Source organism: Pristiophorus japonicus, chromosome 10, assembly GCF_044704955.1.
Source record: "Pristiophorus japonicus isolate sPriJap1 chromosome 10, sPriJap1.hap1, whole genome shotgun sequence".
NCBI lineage: Eukaryota > Metazoa > Chordata > Chondrichthyes > Pristiophoridae > Pristiophorus > Pristiophorus japonicus.
Window position 1 is genome coordinate 130,779,463 of NC_091986.1, and position 21,077 is coordinate 130,800,539.

Here is a 21,077-nt window from a genome sequence, read left to right on the forward strand (position 1 = left end):
GCGGCTGGAGAAGAACTTGGAGTGGGAGGGGAATGACCCCATTGTCGTGGTCCACGTATGAACCAACGACATTCTTAGAACTAGGAATGAGGTTCTGTTGAAAGTTTGAGGAGTTGGTGTCCAAATTAAAAAGCAAAACCTCAAAGGCAATAATCTCTGGATTGTTACCTGAACCACGTGCCGATTGGTATAGGGATATGCAAATTCAAAAGTTAAATGCGTGGCTATTTAAGAAAGGAGGGAGAGAGAAAACGGGGAACTAAAGACCTGACATCAGTAGTAGGGAAAATGCTAGAATCTGTTATAAACAATCTCCTAGTAAAAGATCCTCTCGGAATGTGCGATCACAGTTTGGTTGAATTTGTAATACAGATTGAGGGTGAGGAAGTAGTGTCTCAAACGAGCATACTATGCTTAAAGGGGACTACAGTGGGATGAGGGCAAAGTTGGCTAAAGTAGACTGGAAACACAGACTAAATGGTGGCACAATTGAGGAACAGTGGAGGACTTTTAAGGAGCTCTTTCATAGTGCTCAACAAAAATATATTCCAATGAAAAAGAAGGGTGGTAAGAGAAGGGATAACCAGTCGTGGATAACCAAGGAAATAAAGGAGAGTATCAAATTAAAAACCAATGCATATAAGGTGGCCAAGGTTGGTGGGAAACTAGAAGATTGGGAACATTTTAAACGACAGCAAAGAATGACTAAGAAAGCAATAAAGAAAGGAAAGATAGATTACGAAAGTAAACTTGTGCAAAACATAAAAATAGATAGTAAAAGCTTTTACCGATATATAAAACGGAAAAGAGTGACTAAAGTAAATGTTGGTCCCTTAGAAGATGAGAAGGGGGATTTAATAATGGGAAATGTGGAAATGGCTGAGACCGTAAACAATTATTTTGCTTCGGTCTTCACAGTGGAAGACACAAACCATGCCAAGAATTGCTGGTCACGGGAATGTGGGAAGGGAGGATCGTGAGATAATCACCATCACTAGGGAGATAGTGCTGGACAGGCTAATGGGACTCAAGATAGACAAGTCCCCTGGTCCTGATGAAATGCATCCCAGGGTATTAAAAGAGATGGCGGAAGTTATAGCAGATGCATTCGTTATAATCTACCAAAATTCTCTGGACTCTGGGGAGGTGCCAGCGGATTGGAAAGCAGCTAATGCAACACCTCTGTTTTTAAAAAAAAAAAAGGGGGGCAGACAAAAGGCAGGTAACTATAGGCCGGTTAGTTTAACATCTGTAGTGGGGAAAATGCTTGAAGCTACTTTTAAGGAAGAAATAGCGGGACATCTAGATAGGAATAGTGCAATCAAGCAGACGCAACATGAAGGGGAAATCATGTTTAACTAATTTACTGGAATTCTTTGAGGATATAACGAGCATGGTGGATAGAGGTGTACCGATGGATGTGATGTATTTAGATTTCCAAAAGGCATTCGATAAGGTGCCACACAAAAGGTTACTGCAGAAGATAAAGGTACGCGGAGTCAGAGGAAATGTATTAGCATGGATAGAGAATTGGCTGGCTAACAGAAAGCAGAGAGTCGGGATAAATGGGCCTTTTTGGGTTGGAAATCGGTGGTTAGTGGTGTGCCGCAGGGATCGGTGCTGGGACCCACAACTGTTTACAATATACATAGATGACCTGGAAGAGGGGACAGAGTGTAGTGTAACAAAATTTGCAGATGACACAAAGATTAGTGGGAAAGCGGGTTGTGTAGAGGACACAGAGAGGCTGCAAAGAGATTTAGATAGGTTAAGCTAATGGGCTAAGGTTTGGCAGATGGAATACAATGTCAGAAAATGTGAGGTCATCCACCTTGGGGGGGAAAAAAAACAGTAAAAGGGAATATTTATTTGAATGGGGAGAAATTACAACATGCTGCGGTGCAGAGGGACCTGGGGGTCCTTGTGCATGAATCCCAAAAAGTTAGTTTATAGGTGCAGCAGGTAAACAGGAAGGCGAATGGAATGTTGGCCTTCATTGCGAGAGGGATGGAGTACAAAAGCAGGGAGGTCCTGCTGCAACTGTACAGGGTGAGGCCGCACCTGGAGTACTGCGTGCAGTTTTGGTCACCTTACTTAAGGAAGGATATACTAGCCTTGGAGGGGGTACAGAAACGATTCACTAGGCTGATTCCGGAGATGAGGGGGTTACCTTATGATGATAGATTGAGTAGACTGGTTCTTTACTCGTTGGAGTTCAGAAGGATGAGAGGTGATCTTATAGAAAATAATGAAAGGGATAGACAAGATAGAGGCAGAGAGGTTGTTTCCACTGGTCGGGGAGACTAGAACCAGGGGGGCACAGCCTCAAAATACGGTGGAGCCAATTTAAAACAGAGTTGAGAAGGAATTTCTTCTCCCAGAGGGTTGTGAATCTGTGGAATTCTCTGCCCAGGGAAGCAGTTGAGGCTAGCTCATTGAATGTATCCAAATCACAGATAGATAGATTTTTAACCAATAAGGGAATTGAGGGTTATGGGGAGCGGGCGGGTAAGTGGAGCTGAGTCCATGGCCAGATCAGCCATGATCTTGTTGAGTGGCGGAGCAGGCTCGAGGGGCTAGATGGCCTACTCCTGTTCCTTATTCTTATGTTCTTATGTTATTAAGGATGTGGCAACAGGGCACTTAGAAAATAATAATAGAATTGAGCAGAGTCAACATGGATTTATGAAAGGGAAAGCATGTTTGACAAATCTGTTGTTTTTTGAGGTTGTGATTTGCAGAATAGATAAGGGGGAATCAGTGGATGTGTATTTGGATTTTCAGAAGGCATTCAATAAGGTGCCACACAAGAGGTTATTGAACACAATTAAGGCTCTTAGGATTGGGGGTAATATACTAGCATGGATTGAGGATTGGTTAATAGACAGAAAACAGAGTAGAAATAAATGGGTCATTTTCGGGTTAGCAGGCTGTAACTAGTGGGGTGCCGCAAGGATTATGCTTGGGCCCCTGGTATTCACAATCTATATCAATGATTTAGATGAGGGGAGCAAATGTAATATATCCAAATTTGCTGCTGATACAAAGCTAGGTGGGAATGTAAGTTGTGAGGAGGATGCAAGGACATAGCAAATGGAATATATGTGGAGAAATGTGAAGTTATCCACTTTGGTAGGAAAAATAGAAAAGTAGAGTATTGTTTAAATGGTAAGAGATTGGGAAATGTTGGTGTTCAAACGGAGCTGAGTGTCCTTATACACTGATCTCTGAAAGTTAACATGCAGGTACAGCAAGCAATTAAGAAAGCAAATGGTATGTTGGCCTTTATTACAAGAGGATTTGAGTATTAGAGTGAAGACGTCTTACTGCAATTATATAGGACCCTGATGAGACCACACCTGGAGAATTGTGTACAGTTTGGGTCTCCTTACCGAAGGAAAGATATACTTGCCATTGAGGGAGTACAACGAAGGTTCACCAGACTGATTCCTGGGATGGGGGGGGATTGTCCTATGAAGAGAGATTGAGTAGACTAAGCTTATATTCTCTAGAGTTTAGAAGAATAAGATGTGATCTAATTGAAACATACAAAATTCTTACAGGGCTTGACAGGGTAAATGCAGGGAGGATGTTTCCTCTGACTAAGGAGTCTAGAACCAGGGGTTTCCGAATAAGGGGTCAGCGATTTAGGACTGAGATGAGGAGAAACATCTTCACTCAGAGGATGGTGAATCTTTGGAATTCTGTACCCCAGAGGACTGTGGATGCTCAGTCTTTGAGTATATTCAAGACAGAGATCGATAGATTTTTGGATGTTAAGGAAATCAAGGGATATGGGAATAGTGCAGGAAAGTGGAGTTGAGGCAGAAGATCAGCTGTGATCTCATTAAAGGTGGAGCAGACTCGAGGGGCCGAATGGCCTACTTCTGCTCCTAATTCTTATGTTCTTTTGTGAGACAAGGTCAGATCCGAATTGTTAATCTCTGTAAACTTCAGCTTATCCAAAACTCTGCTGTCTACAGATTCATGCCCATGTCTTTATTAACTAATACTCTTGTTACAGTACTTCGATATATAATTTTATTATACAGGTACAACGTCTGGAATCCTCGGGACCGAGTCCGTGCCGGTTTTGGGGTTTTTCCGGATTTCAGACAAGAAAATCAGTCGTCTGAAATTCGGAATCCTCAACCTAATCCGTGCTGGGTTTAGAGCGGCGAGGTCTGAAATCCAGAAAAAACCTGAATCCGTGCCAGATTTTGAGTTTTGCCAGATTTCGGACATCGCTGCTCGCTGATTCACGACGCTCCTCGCTGCCCGCCGATTCTAGCAGCCCCCCGGCATTGTGCTTTTTACCGGTAAGTAGCCTCCTTATTTCACCTACCAAACTGAACCACCCCACTGTTGGCTGCCTCAAAAATGTCCGGTTTTCGGACAATAATTCCAGACGACTCCATCAGCTATGCGCAAAATGTCCGGTTTTCGGACAATTCTGGTTTTCGTAGTTCCGGATTCAGGGCATTGCACCTGTATTACATTGTATAATTAAACTCTCATATGCTAACCTGTAAGTATCAATAACTTTGTATTATCTGTTTAAAGGGAAGAAAAACAAATTGCGAGTGTATTACCTGTCCTGGTTAAGAAACAAGATATTGCATAATGACCCTGAAGTAGAGAAAAAACAAGGTTGGACAACAGTTGGGGACTTGGAAGGATGTGTACACTACAAAGTTGGTGAGAAAATTATTTGCACTTTAAAAACATAAACTGCACAAAGTAGCAAAATTACAAAACATTTAACTTGTGTCTGCAGCACTACAAATGTCAATTTCAAATTATGTGAAATTTCCATTGTTTACTTTCATCTGCCACTGGCTTGCAGTATGTGCCTATGAAATCCTTTTATTAAACTGGTTTTAGGCATTGTGTTGTATCAATGAAAAAAACATTGCATTGACACTACAGCACGTTGTCTACTGTTCGGTGTGTTTTGATGTATATAAGCACATTACTCTTTAATTATTTGCAGTGGCTAAATTCTGTCACAAAAATGGTGTGCAATGCCACTAGATTTAGAAAACATTAAGAACAAATATCCTTCATTTTAAAAGTATAACTTTGAATTATATGTCATTAAAATTGTTATAATGAGAAATTGGACAGTTACTTGTCATTGCATCTCTGGAGACCTCATCCAGACTGAGGAAAAGTCTCCTATCACTGTCAGCAACGAGTCCAGAGTGAATTGGATTTTGGCAACTTGAACTCATTGTGCTCAAGCCACTTTCACAAACCTGCCTTCAACACTTTTTATGACTATATTTGAAATCTCCCTGACATTTAGGTAGTGGGAAGTGCAAATTGCATTGGTGCAGTTGAAGATGCTGTTCTGAAGTTGAGGTGAAAGTGCATTGTGAAGCAGAATTTGTGCGCCTAGCGCTGTACCTGGCTATGCCTAATGTATTAAGTGTAAAGATGTACAGTTGCAGATATTTAGAAAAGTAAAATACTTTAATCCAACGTTTTAGTGGCTGGGATAGGGAATTCCAGAGCTTCATGCCTCAACGGCTGAAAGCAGGGCTGCCATCAGTGGAACGAAGAAATGGGAAATACACAGAGTGAGAGGAACAGAGAGTACTTGGGGGATGGTAGAGATGCGGTTGTAGGGCTTGAGTAGTTTACAGACATAGGATGGGGTGAGGCCATGATTTGATTTAAACATGAGGATGAGAATTTTAATTTGGAGGTGTTGGAGCCAATATAGCTAGGAAGGACAGGGGTGAAAGATAAGTAGGACTTGGTGCAGACAGCATAATTGTGGATCAGTTGAAATCTCCACAGGGTGGAGGATGGGGGGCTGACTAGGAGAGCATTAGAATTGTCGAGTCTGGAGGTGAGAAAACCATGAATGGGAATTTCAGCAACAGGTGAGCTGGGGCAGAGGCGGGTAGTGTTACGAAGGTGGAAGTCTTTGTGATAGAGTGGATATAGGATCGAAAGCTCAGCTTGTGGTTTAATAGAGTTAACGTTTGAAACGTTAACTGTTTTTCTCTCTCCATATATGCTGTGTGAACTGCTGAGTATTTCCAGTATTTTCTGTTTATATTTCAGGTTGTAAGAAATATTTGAAATCTTAGTGCTTTTTACTACATTACTTTTCCCAACCTCTTCATACCCAGTATTTGATGAAATTTTATCAGAACAGTTTTCAAAACAGATTGTATAATGGAGTTTTGGAAAAGCCGTATTGGAAATCAGTCGAGTGCATATACATTTATTACCTAATTTTATTTGTAATACTGTAAAGCACATTAGTACTTTCAGTAATATGTTATTACAGCACAACACGTGCTTATGAATTTAGCACTGATCAATACTTTAGCAGCCTTTCTCAAAGAAGGCGATAACATTTCAGTTTGCAGAATAAAACAGAAGGTAAAATATACTGCATTACTTAGTGATGTACGAGTGAAACTTAATTCTGCAATAACTAGAGTTATAGAAAGAAAGAAAGATTTGGATTTATATAGCGCCTTTCATGGCAACCAGATGTCTCAAAGTGCTTTATAGCCAATGGAGTTATTATTGCTGTGCCAAAATCTGCTCCTTGGAAACATGGGTGGTTCAGTTCATTGCAAAGTATAATCAACTTAAAACTTCTTTATTTTTAGTTTAATTCCAGGACTCTCTCCTGAATGTCCTTGTCTTTACAATAACTAGAGAGGAGATGGGGACATTCTTAGAGGGCTAGGAAGTATAAATTAAAAGGTAATAAACTTCAAAGGTATGAAGGCAGAGTTGGCTAAAGTGGACTGGGAAAACAGATTAAAGTGTAAGATGGTTGATGAGCAGTGGCGAACATTTAAGGAGATATTTCATAACTCTCAACAAAAATCTATCCTAATGAGAAGGAAAGACTTTAAGAGAAGTGATAACCATCCGTGGCTAACTAAGGAAATAAAGGATGGTATGAAATTGAAAACAAATGGCATACAAAATGGCCAAGGTTAGTGGGAGGCCAGAGGATTGGAAAACTTTTAAAAACCAGCAAAGAACGACAAAAAATAGTAGAGGGGAAGATAGATTATGAAAGTAAACTAGCAAGAAATATAAAAACAGATGGTAAGAGTTTCTACAGGTATATAAAAAGGAAGAGAGTGGCTAAACTAAATGTTGGTCGCTTAGAGGATGAGACTGGGGAATTAATAATGGGGAACAGGGAAATGGCAGAGACTTTGAACAAATATTTTGTATCGGTCTTCACGGTAGAAGACACTAAAAACATCCCAATAGTGGATAATCAAGGGGCTATATGGAGGGAGGAACTTAAAACAATCACTGTCACTAAAGAAGTAGTACTCGGTAAAATAATGGGACTAAAGGTGGACAAGTCCCCTGGACCTGATGGTTTGCATCCTAGGGTCTTAAAAGAAGTGGTTGCAGAGATAGTGGATGCATTGGTTGTAATCTACCAAAATTCCCTGGATTCTGGGGAGATCCCAGGGGATTAGAAAGCTGTAAATGTAATGCCCCTATTTTTAAAAAAAAAAAAGGAGACAGATAGAAAGCAGGAAACTATAGACCAGTTAGTCGGAACATCGGTCGTTGAGAAATGCTGGAGTCCATTATTAAGGAAGCAGTAGCAGGACTTTTGGAAAAGCATAATTTAGTCTAGCAGAGTCAACATGGTTTTATGAAAGGGAAATCATGTTTGACAAATTTGCTGGAGTTCTTTGGAGGATGTCATGAGTAGGGTGGATAAGGGGGAATCAGTGGATGTGGTGTATTTGGATTTCCAGAAGGCATTCGATAAGGTGCCACATAAAAAGTTACTGCACAAGATGAAAGTTCATGGGGTTGGGGGTAATATATTAGCATGGCTAGAGGATTGGCTAACTAACAGAAAACAGAGTGTCAGGATAAATGGGTCATTTTTCCAGTTGGCAAACAGTAACTAGTGGGGTGCCACAGCGATCGGTGCTGGGGCCTCAACTATTTACAATCTATATTAATGACTTGGATGAAGGGATCGAGTGTATTGTAGCCAAGTTTGTTGATGATGAAGGAAAGCAAGCTGTGAGGAGGACACACAAAATCTGCAAAGGGATATAGACAGGCTAGGTGAGTGGGCAAAAGATTGGCAGGTGGAATATAATGTGGGAAAGTGTGACATTATTCATTTTGACAGAAAAAATAAAAAAGCTAATTATTACTTAAATGGAGAAAAATTACAAAATGCTGCAGGACAGAGGGACCTGAGGGGTCCTTGTGCATGAAACACAAAGTTAGTATGCAGGTAAAGCAAGTAATCAGGAAGGCGAAGGCAAATGCAATGTTGGCCTTTATTGCAAGGGAGATAGAGTATAAAAGCAGAGAAGTCCTGTTACAACTGTACAAGGGTATTGATGAGGCCACATCCGGAGTACTGCGTGCGGTTTTTGGTCTCCTTGTTTAAGGAGGGATATGCTTGCATTGTGGCAGTTCAGAGAAGGTTCACTCGGTTGATTCCTGAGATGCAGGAGTTGACTTATGAATAAAGGTTGAGCAGGTTGGGCCTGTACTCATTGTTCAGAAGAATGAGAGGTGATCTTATTGAAACATACAAGATACTGAGGAGGTTCGACAAGGTAGATACAGAGAGGATGTTGCCACTCCTGGGGGAATATAGAACTGGAGGCATAGTTTAAGAATTTCGAACTGAGACATTTCGAACTGAGATGAGGAGAAATTTCTTTGAGGGTCGCAAATCTGTGGAATTCTCTGCCCCATTGCTGGGTCATTGAATATATTTAAGGTGGAGATGGACAGATTTTTGAACGATAAGGGAGTCAAGTGGACTTGAGGCCAAGATCAGATCAGCCATGATCTTTTTAAATGGCAGAGCAGGCTCGAGGGGCCAATGGCCTACTCCTGCTCCTATTTCTTATGTTCTTAGAACTATCTCACTTCAGCCAGTCGTCATGGATATCGTAACTCCCATTCCTTCTATTCTATGTCTTTTATACCAATTAACTTTTAATTATAGTTGCAAGCAGTTCTGTTAAACAAACTCCAAATTTTACCATAGCATTATAATTGGTTATTAGTAATAATGGAAGAAACATTAGCTTGGGCCTTCATTAGCCAAATTAAAATTCAAGTAAAAATGTTACACATTCACTAATCTAACTCATTAAAATCACTGTCTGAGGCAAGTTTTCCAGGAAAGTGAAACTTGTGCATTCTCAAGTAAAACATAGCTTATACATGAACCCTTTACTTGTCTTGAGCAGAAACGTACACTCATTTAAACACTATCATTTTCAGGTAACGCTAATTTCTAACAAACTGCTGGAAATACACTGCAGTCCATTGGCATCAGAAGAAAAAAAAGACAGGATTAGAGCCTTCTAATAATTGACCACATTCTTGTTTCAATCTTTAGTTTTACAAAGAAAAATCACAACTGAAAGTTCAACATTTTTTCCCAATCATAAATATGAGACTTGGAAGGATCTATGGTAGAAGTTATAAATCACACTTCCAGATGATGAATACCATGAGGAAAGTTTGACATTTAATTTTAATATTACACTTGATTTTTTTATGTAATCTGTTCAATTTGAATGTTTGAGTAATCTATACAGGGTGGGAAAGATTTAATATGAAACCTATGGTCCACAACTATTACATTTTGATAGGAAGAATAAGGTGGCTGCATACTATTTGGATAATAAGTCTAAATGGGATAGAAGAGCAAAGGGTTCTCAGGTTACAGAGGCATAAATCACTAAAAGTAGCAACGAGGATTCATAAGGCCCATTTAAAAAAAAAAAGCAAACCAAGCACTGGGGTTCATATGTAGAGGGATAAAATAGAAAAGCAGAGAAGTTATGTTAAACTTGTATCAAACCTTGGGTAAACCACACTTTGAGTACTGTCCAAATTCTGGTCTCGTATTATAAAAAGGATATAGAGGCACTGGAGAAGGTACGAGAAAGATTCACAGGGATGATAGCAGAACTGAGAGGATAGACATATCAGGAAAGGCTGAACAAGCTGGGGCTCTTTTCTCTAGAAAGGAGGTTGAGGGGTGACCTAAATTGAGGTTTTGAAAATTATGAAGGGGTTTGATAAGATAGACGTGGAGATGCTTCCACTTGTGGGGGAGACCAAAAGTAGGGGCCATAAATATATGATCGTCACCAATAGGGAATTTAAGAGAAACTTCTTTACCCAAAAAAGGGCCACATTACAACAAAATTCTAAAGGGACAAAAAGTGTGAAAAAGACAAGCCTCAAGGCTCTGTGCCTCAATGCGAGGAGTACTCGTAATAAGGTGGATGAATTAACTGCGCAGGCAGCTATTAACGATTATGATATAATTGGGATTACGGAGCCATGGCTCTAGGGCGACCAAGGCTGGGAACTCAACATCCCGAGGTATTCAACATTCAGGAAGGATAGACGGAAAGGAAAAGGAGGTGGTTAAAGAGGAAATTAACGCAATAGTAAGAAAGGACATTCGCTTGAATGATGTGGAATCTGTAAGGGTAGAGCTGCGGAATATTCCAAAGGGCAGAAAACGCTAGTGGGAGTTGTGTATAGACCACCAAACAGTAGTAGTGAGGTTGGGGACGGCATCAAACAAGAAATTAAGGATGCGTGCAATTAAGGTACAGCAGTTATCATTGGCGACTTTAATCTACATATAGATTGGGTTAACCAAGCTGGTAGCAATACAGTGGAGGAGGATTTCCTGGAGTGTATTAGGGATGGCTTTCTAGACCAATATGTCGAGGAACCAACTCGAGAGCTGGCCATCCTTTTCTGGGTGTTGTGTAATGAGAGAGGACTAATTAGTAATCTTGTTGTGCGAGGCCCCCTGGGGAAGAGTAACCATAATATGGTCGAATTCTTTATTAAGATGGAGAGTAACAGTGTTAGTTCAGAGACTAGGCTCCTGAACTTAAGGAAAGGTAACTTCGATGGTATGAGACATGAATTGGCTAGGATAGACTGGCAAATGATACTTAAAGGGTTGACTAGATAGGCAATGGCAGACATTTATAGTTTACATGGATGAACTTCAACAATTGTACATCCCTGTCTGGAGTAAAAATAAAACTGGGAAGGTCGGTCAACCGTGGCTAACAGGGGAAATTAGGGATAGTGTTAAATCCAAGAAAGGGGCATATAAATTGGCCAGAAAAAGCAGCAAACCTGAGGACTGGGAGAAATTTAGAATTCAGCAGAGGAGGACAAAGGATCTAATTAGGAGGGGGAAAATAGAGTACGAGAGGAAGCTTGCAAGGAACATAAAAACTGACTGCAAAAGCTTCTATAGATATGTGAAGAGAAAAAGATTAGTGAAGACCAACATAGGTCCCTTGCAGTCAGAATCAGGTGAATTTATAATGGGGAACAAGGAAATGGCAGACCAATTGAACAAATACTTTGGATCTGTCTTCACTAAGGAAGACACAAATAACCTTCCGGAAATACTAGGGGTTCGAGGGTCTAGCAAAAAGGAGGAACTGAAGGAAATCCTTATTAGTCAGGAAATTGTGTTAGGGAAATTGATGGGATTGAAGGCCGATAAATCCCCAGGGCCTGATAGGCTGCATCCCAGAGTACTTAAGGAAGTGGCCCTAAAAATAGTGGATACATTGGTGATCATTTTCCAACATTCCATTGACTCTGGATCAGTTCCTATGGACTGGAGGGTAGTTAATGTAACACCACTTTTTAAAAAAGGAGGGAGAGAGAAAACAGGGATTTATAAACCGGTTAGCCTGACATTGGTAGTGGGGAAAATGTTGGAATCCATTATTAAAGATGAAATAGCAGCGCATTTGGAAAGCAGTGACAGGATCGGTCCAAGTCAGCATGAATTTATGAAAGGGAAATCATGCTTGACAAATCTTCTTGAATTTTTTGAGGATGTGACTAGTAGAGTGGACAAGGGAGAAACAGTGGATGTGGTGTATTTGGACTTTCAAAAGGCTTTTGACAAGGTCCCACACAAGAGATTAGTGTGCAAAATTAAAGCACATGGTATTGGGGGTAATGTATTGACGTGGATAGAGAACTGGTTGGCAGATAGGAAGCAGAGTCGGAATAAACGGGTCCTTTTCACAATGGCAGGCACTGACCAGTGGGGTGCCGCAGGGTTCAGTGCTGGGACCCCAGCTATTTACAATATATATCAATGATTTAGATGAAGGAATTGAATGTAATATCTCCAAGTTTGCAGATGACACTAAGCTGGGTGGCGGTGTGAGTTGTGAGGAGGATGCTAAGAGGCTGCAGGGTGACTTGGACAGGTTAGGTGAGTGGGCAAATGCATGGCCGATGCAGTATAATGTGAGATTATCCACTTTGGTGGCAAAAACAGGAAGACAGAATATTATCTGAATGATGACAGATTAGGAAAAGGGGAGGCGCAACGGGACCCGTCATGGTACATCAATCATTGAAGTTTGGCATGCAAGTACAGCAGGCGGTGAAGAAGGAAAATGGCATGTTGGCCTTCATAGCTAGAGGATTTGAGTATAGTAGCAGGGAGTTCTTACTGCAGTTGTACAGGGCCTTGGTGAGACCACACCTGGAATATTGTGTTCAGTTTTGGTCTCCTAATCTGAGGAAGGATGTTCTTGCTATTGAGGGAGCACAGCGAAGGTTCACCAGATTGATTCCCGGATGGCAGGACTGACATATGAGGAGAGACTGGATCAACTGGGCTTGTATCCACTGGAGTTTAGAAGAATGAGAGGGGATCTCATAGAAACATATACAATTCTGACAGGATTGGACAGGTTCGAGGCAGGAAGAATGTTCCCATTGCTGTGGAGTTCCAGAACCAGGGGTCACAGTCAAAAGAATAAGGGGTAAGCCATTTAGGACCAAGATGAGGAGAAACGTCTTCACTCAGAGAGTGGTCAACCGGCAGAAAGTTGTTGATGGCAGTTCGTTAGATATATTCAAAAGGGAGTTAGATATGGCCCTTACGGCCAAAGGGATCAAGGGGTATGGAGTGAAAGCAGGAGAGGAGTACTGAGGTTGAATGATCAGCCATGATCTTATTGAATGGTGGTGCAGGCTCGAAGGGCCAAATGGTCTGTTCCTGCATCTAGCTTCTATGTTTCAAAGAGTGGTAAGAATGTGGAACTCACTATCACATAAGAAATGGGAACAGAAGTAAGCCATACAGCCCATCGAGCCTACTTCGCCATTCAGTAAGATCATGGTTGAACAACTTCTTTCTCACCTCCTTAGTCTTGATTCATCAACTGAGCACACACAGCCCTCTGGAGTAGAGAAGTCCAAAGATTCATAACCTGCTGAGTGAAGAACTGTTATGTTTAAATAAAGAGTCTGATTGGATACTGTGAGCTCGAAGTAAAGTTTGAGCTTAGTCTTTTATTGCAGGTCTCCAGAGTGCCTCTCCAGCCTGTGAGGCCTCCTTAAGTACCTGTGCTCCCAAGGGATTGTGGGATCCCTTGGTACTCCAGGGGATGAGCCCTCTAGTGGCTGTACAAGGTATATACAAGTTTACATAAATAATGAGAACTTTCTCCTCAACTCAGTCCTAAATGGCCGACCCCTTATCCTGAGACTGGAACCCCTAGTTCCAGACTCTCCAGCCAGGGGAAACAGCCTCTAGCCTGTCAAGCTCTCAAAAGAATTTTATGTTTCAATGTGATCACCACTCATTCTTCAAAACTCCAGAGAATATAGGCCCATTCTACTTCTTCTCTCCTCATAGGACAGCCCTCTCATCCCAAGAATCAATCTAGTGAACCTTCATTGCACCCATTCCAAAGCTAGTATATCCTTCCTTAGGTAAAGAGACCAAAACTGTACACAGCATTCCAGGTGTCGTCTCACCAAAGCCCTATATAATTGCAGCAAGGCTTCTTTACTCTTAGCCTTTATTGCAATGCGGTTGGAGTATAACGTACCATTTGCCTTCCTATTTGCTTGCTGTACCTGCATGTTAACTTTCTGTGATTCATGTATAAGGACCCCTCAAATCCCATATATATATTATATATATATATATATATATTCTTCCTACCAAAGTGGATCATTTCACACTTCCCCACAATAACTGGTCTATGTCCCCTTGCTGCTTCTGCGCATCCTCCTCATAGCTTACTTTACCACCTAGCTTTGTATCATCAGCAAACTTAATAATTGTTTGTAGCATTTTCCTTGCTACTGATGTCAGTCTAACTGGCCTTTTTTTTCTTTCTCCTTTTTTGAACAGCGTGGTTACATTTGCTACCTTCCAATCAACAGGAGCTGTTCTAGAATCTTGGGAATTCTGGAAAATCAAAACTAATGCATCCATTATCTCTGCAGCCACCTCTTTTAAAACCCTAGGATGTAGGCCATCTGGTCCAGGAGTACTTGCCAGCTTTTAATTCTATTAATATGTCCAGTACTTTTTCTTTACTAATGGCCCAAATATTGCAATCAGCGGCATAGCTACGGAACACACTGCTCACCTACAAAAAGAATACGAACGTACCTTGTGCAAGGCCCAGAACGGAGACTTGCTCTGCGGCACCGTAGAGTTATGCGTATTACATCATGAAAGCAAGAAACGCAGCATACAGCCTATGCGTAAGGGAAGACGCACCCTCAAAAGCTGTCAAAACTAAGCCATGCCCACAGAAACTTCCTTTAGTCTCTTCCATTGAAATTACACTTTAAAAACTTTAAAAATCATATTTTGTTGTGAAGTGATACCAAAACGGTTAACAATCCTTTCAGACACACTCAAATGGGTTCCAATGTTTTCCTGCAAGGGCGACTAACACATTTGACCATTTAATAAGTAGGTTTTACGAGGGCACTCAAGGATCTTAGAGATTTACGCGTCACACCAAAGTTCAACGTGAATTAAAGCTGGTGGCTACATTAAAATTGCAGTGGTTTGTCAGCAGGTCATTTTCGCACTCATCCTCACTACAACTTCTATTAGATTTTCAAAGTAACCCGCATACATAATTTTGATTTTTGTTTTTCATCCAAACTCTCAATTTATTGGTCCGTATGTATACAACTTCCTGTTTTGATATTCAGTAGAGGTCTAACAATGTTTTATATCTCCTACAAGTAATGTTGAACATCAGAAAGAGATTTCCAGCCATATATTCAATGTTAATTTTCAGGATTAAAATATATTATTCAGACCTCATTTAGACTGGTAATAGATCAATCTATTTCCCTTGTTATAGATGCATTATATTGTTTGTTATGTTCATTTTTGAGTTGAAAGGACAGCATTGGACCCTGAAATCTGATAGATGTTCACTTTATTTAACACTCCCATTTAACTTCTCAAGTAATTAAAATGAAACTCGACTGGGGGAAAAAAAATTCCTCCACCAAAATGTACACATATGTACACACATAAACCTTTTAAGATGTGAAACGGGCTCATGTGCTTGCTTTTGTTAACCGTAACATTTTCAGATGTAATTGCTGAGCAGTTGATCTGCACGAGCAATTAATATTTCCCCGTCTGTGTGGATGATCTGTCAAGGTGTATCTTGACAGATCGCAAGTTCAGGATGTATAAATCCAGAATTTGCGGTATATTTCATCATAGGCAGTCCTTCAAAGTCGAGGAAGACTTGCTTCCATTCTAAAAGTGAGTTCTCAGGTGACTGAACAGTCCAATACGGGAATTACAGTCTCATTCACAGGTAGGACAGACAGTCGTTGGAGGAAAGGGTGGGTGGGGAGTCTGGTTTGCCCCACGCTCCTTCCACTGACTGCGCTTGTTTTCTGCATGCTGTCGGTGACCAGACTCGAGGTGCTCAGCGCCCTCCCGAATGCTCTTCCTCCACTTAGGACGGTGGGGATGTTGCATTTTATCAAGGAAGCATTGAGGGTGTCCTTGAAATGTTTCCTCTGTCTACCTGGGGCTCGCTTGCCATGTCGGAGTTCGAAGTAGAGCACTTGCTTTGGGTGTCTTGGGTCGGGCATGCGAACAATGTGGCCCTCCCAACGGAGCTGGTCGAGTGTGGTCAGTGCTTGACAGATTGCAAGTTCGGGATGCGGAAATCCCAAATTTGCGGAAATCCCAAATTTGCGGTATATCTCAAGGGCAGTATAACAGCATGCACTCAGTACGCAGTCATACCCACTGCAAAATCAGCCCCATTATTAATTACTTTAAGTTTCTCTATCATTAGACCCTTGGTTCCCAAGAAATAGTTGATGCATTTAAGAAGAAGCTAGATAAACACATGTCAGAGAAAGGAATAGAAGGATATGATGATGGGATCAGATAAACAGGAGTGAATGAAGCATTAATGCTGGCATAGATCAGGTGGGCTGAATAGCCTGTTTCTGTGCTGTAGACACGATGTAATTCTATGTCATGTAATAAAAATATTGCTAGATATAAGAAAAGTATTTCACTACTATTTAAACAGAGATTACTTATAACAAATACTGATTATCTTTAAAATATGTATACTGGTTTATGTTTATATGGTTAATCTTTTCATTGACAGTTTGGTGTTGCACATGCTCTCAGAACATTGCTAAATTTTAACTGTTAAAATTGTAAAGATTTTAATTTCTTCTTTATAACTTATGTCAGATTATTATTTAATTACATCCATTGCACTGACAAAATCCTGATCAATTTTTAAATTAAAATAAATATAATGAGACTAAAATAGATATAGCTTTGTGAGGGTTGAAGGGTATACATTTTTGGCTATTTAGTCTGAAATTTTCATGATGATTAAATATTTTCTGGGTACTGGTTTTCCACAGTTGTTAAAACAATAAATGACAATGAAGTGCTTTTAATTTGCAAAAATAGCTGCAGCTCTTTGCTTTATTCCCTTGATAGTTTTACAGTTTTGAATTACTTCAACCCTTTTCTATCCATTCTATCAACATTTCTATTTCCTGTAATTTTAAAATGTTGTCAAGGCATCATGCTAGCCTGGTGATTAAATTACCCTATTTAACTAAAGTTAGCTATAGGTGTTTTACTCCTGTCCATACAATTCTAAAAATTAATTTCCTTTTCCAGTAAAATATGAAAGGATCAAGTTTTTAGTGATTGCGTTGAAGAATTCTGTGGAAGTCTATGCATGGGCACCAAAGCCATACCACAAATTTATGGCCTTTAAGGTAAGTGGTAACTCCTGAAAGTGTTTATCAAAATTTTAGATTGTATTTTTGAAAATTTATGTCATGTCAATAGTGATGACAATGTTACAAAAGTATGGCCTCTGCTATTGCATAACGAATAGAGCAAATGAAAAGACACAGTGTAAAAGCAGATTTAGTGTCCGTCTGAGAACCTGTCCATAAAAACCAGACGGACCCAGGGTGCACCAGGCGCTAATGGCGCCATGTTGAAAACGGAGGAGAAAGTCACAGTTATAAGTGATTAAAAGGATTGGGAAAAGAACGCTGCATTACTGCATAATTTTGATTGTGAAGTTTGTGAGTTTCTAGTTTGTTTTATAAAGGATATAAAAAAAAAATGGGGACCATGCTAGGACAGGAGCCAGTAATCCTGGCTGCTATATTCATACGGCTTTGAGCTGGAGGAAGGCTTATTGATCATTTGCAATGTAATCGAAGAGGTCGCAGATGTATGGGGAGGAGGCCTTACCCCCCACGAGTTTACAGGGAACATTGTTCATACCTCCAGCTCTGAGTCACAGAGCGTTAGAAGGCTGCGCTTCCGAAAAGAGGTGGCCAGAGATATGCCAGCTCATACAGGCAGAACTACAGCCTACCAGCAGCAACAGGACTGCACAGTCTGTCGAAGTATGCGGGGACTGTGGCACTTGCCTTCTATGCCTCCGGCTCCCTTCAGGCATCAGCAGGGGACACCTGCTCCATCTCGCAGCACACTACACATTGCTGCATTCGTCAGGTGACTAATGCGCTGTACGCATGCAGAATGAGCTTCTTAAACTTCCCAATGACCAGGGAGAGGGCTGTAGGTTTTGGATGATTTGCTGGCCTCCCCAAGGTTCAGGGTGCCCTTGACTCTATGCACATTGCCCTGCGAGCACCTTTACAAAATGCAGAGGTTTTCCGAAGCCGAAACATACTCAGCGCATCATGGCAGTCAATGATCAATATCCAGGGAGCGTCCATGATGCTTTCATCTTGCATGAGCAGTGTCTCACGCATGTTCCAGCGTCAACCAGAAGGCAAGAGTTGGATGCTCGGGGACAGAGGTTAGGGCCTCGCCACCTGGCTCATGGTCCCCCTCTGGAACCCTCTGACAGAAGCGGAGCATCGCTATAATGAGAGCCATGCAGCCACATGCAACATCGTTAAACAGACAATTGAAGAGTTCAAGCAGTGCTTCCGATGCCTGGACCACTCTGGAGGCTGCCTACAATACTCCCCTCAGCAGGTCTCTGAGTTCATTGTGATGTGCTGCATGCTACATAACTTAACCATCATGAGAGGTCAGAAATTGCTAATGGGTGGATTGCAGGACCATCTCAGGAGAGAGGGGGGGAAGGAGAAAGGTGAGGAACCCATGCCGCCACCACAACCACGGGGAGGCATCGTGGAGATTTTGCCACTGCAAAAACCATATGTCGGCAGCTCATAATTGAACGCTTTGCTTGAAGAGTGAACAGCACGTTTGACCATTGCCTGGCCACTCTATCCCACCATGTTGACTATTCCCCCTCTTATTCTGCAAATGAGACATGGTTACGGTGTACAAAAAAAATTTATTAAAACATTGTAACATTGTGAACTTTGTAACCTTCATTTTAAAACTTAAATAAAATAATTAGTCGCATCCAGCAGTGTGATCATTCAAAAACATTATCAACAACATAATCCAGAACACAATACTATGACCTTAAACATACAATGCATCCAGCATCAGCAACATAATGCAGCAACATAATATCCAGCCCCACTATTTTTTCCCACTGGCTTTTGCCCCCCACTTCCCCTTATCACCCTCCCTTGCCTGCTGCTCCTACCCAAAGTGGCACCAAGATGGTGTGCAGCAAGGCTACCAGAGCGCTGCTGTGTTGGGGGTGAGACACAATGGAGATGCCGTCTGGGGACGTACTGTAACAGCTCGTGGCGTGGAAGGCCCGGCTTCTGACTGGCTAGCCTCTTCATCGGCGTCGTCAGTCACAGGTGGTTTGTGTTTGGGTGTGACAGTGGGGAACACAGAGTATGGCGGGAGTCTTTGTGGACTGTATCATATGCCCAAGCTGAAGCAGAGCTTGTGCCTGTGATGCGCCATATTCCACAAGGGTTCGCGCCACACTCTCCGGGTCTCCACTGTCACTGCTGGAGGCCACCAGCCTCGTGTGATCATTGATGGCCTCGCTGGTATCACGGCTCACACAGACAATCTGCAATCCTAGCTCTGAAGATGGTCGCTTTCAGACTGTCGATGCTCGCGAGAATCTTACCCAAGACATCAAGGAGCTGACGGCCGACCTGTTTGCTCTCCCTGGACATTCCCATCATGTTCAGTTACATGTCTGCCTGTCAGTCAGTAGACCGACTTTGCCAACTTGCCCTCCGGAGAGCTGGCATGCGGGATTCAACCCCAGCACTGCGTAGCTGTATGCCACTGGTCCCAGGAGCCTCGGAGTTGTCAAACCCCGAGAACATCATTTCGTCCTCAGAGGAGCTGAGTGCTGATGTTAGAACAGGGGTGAAGCTGCCCCCTATGCTGCGCAGGAGTCGGCTCATCAGTGTCCTCCTCCTCCAGATGATGGCCTGACATGGTGTAGTCCCTTGAGGGATGCTGCGACTGGTCATCTGGAAGTAGAAAGCAACAGACGAGTGATTAGCAGCAGGGGAGGGGGCAGGGTGACATGAGGGAAGTCGCATAGCACGGCCTCATTTGATGGACAGCCGCTACTCCATTATATCTAGTCCAGAGACACTGCAGGACATTGCCCCAACCTAGCCCAAGGAGTGTGTAGGACATTGCCCCAACCTAGTCCAGAGACACTGCAGGACATTGCCCCAACCTAGCCCAGGGAGTGTGTAGGACATTGCCCCAACCTAGTCCAGAGGCACTGCAGGACATTGCCCCAACCTATCCCAGGGTGTGTGCAGGACATTGCCCCAACCTAGTCCAGAGACACTGCAGGACATTGCCCCAACCTAGCCCAGGGAGTGTGTAGGACATTGCCCCAACCTAGTCCAGAGAAACTGCAGGACATTGCCCCAACATAGTCCAGGGAGTGTGTAGGACATTGCCCCAACCTAGTCCAGAGGCACTGCAGGACATTGCTCCAACCTAGTCCAGGGAGTGTGTAGGACATTACCCCAACCTAGTACAGAGGCACTGCAGGACATTGCGCCAACCTATCCCAGGGAGTGTGCAGGACATTGCCCCAACCCTAATCCAGAGGCAATGCATGATATTGCCCCAACCCAGTTCAGGGAGTGTGCAGGACTTGCCCTCGGTATCCGAGCGAGGGTCAGCACCCCCACTGGCAGCTGCCCAACCTGTGACACCGATGAGGCCTGCTACTGTGTCTTCAATGTACGTAAGTGGCAGGGTCTGAGGTGGACCGCCGCCTGAGCGCGCCTGCTCGTGGCAATTATGAGACTTCTTGGCCTGCAAAGATGAAAATGGGAAAGGTTACGAGAGGGTCCATCTGCTCTTGTGGCACAGATAACCACCAAAGCACTTACACTATACTTTCTGAATGCAATACAGTCCTCTATATTTAATGGCCTTGGAAGTTGCACGTGGTTCATCGGGAGGACATTGAAGTGGGGAGACATCTTATGAGATCTCAGAAAGCAATCTTAATAATGTGTAAAGATCATTCATGGCAAGTAGGGTGTTGAACTAAGCCTACCTATATGTCATGCATTTTAGCAGGCAAATCAGAATGCTGAGCAGCACCAACAGCATGAGAACAAATATTGCGTCAGATTTATAATTGAAGTAACGAGGGAGTACATGAATTAAAATTGTATTCCTAACGACCCTTGACAGATCATTAAACTTCTTTCGGTACTGTGTGCCAGTCCTGACCGCAGTGTCTGAGGCAGAGACCTCCTCAGCGATTTTCCTCCAAATCCTTTTAAAAATCGATGGTAGTGGTCTAGATCCACCCCTACAATGT

General features: G+C 42.3%; 1 protein-coding gene across 1 annotated transcript in view; it reads left to right on the top strand.

The window, feature by feature from the left end:
- The window catches only part of LOC139274622 (mitogen-activated protein kinase kinase kinase kinase 4), a 387,065-nt gene that overhangs the window by 351,102 nt on the left and 14,886 nt on the right, over positions 1-21,077 (top strand). Inside the window, exons 20-21 of the mRNA XM_070891300.1 lie at positions 4,564-4,698; positions 17,012-17,112. Coding sequence (XP_070747401.1) covers positions 4,564-4,698; positions 17,012-17,112 — 236 coding nt within the window. The remainder of the gene's footprint in view (positions 1-4,563; positions 4,699-17,011; positions 17,113-21,077) is intronic.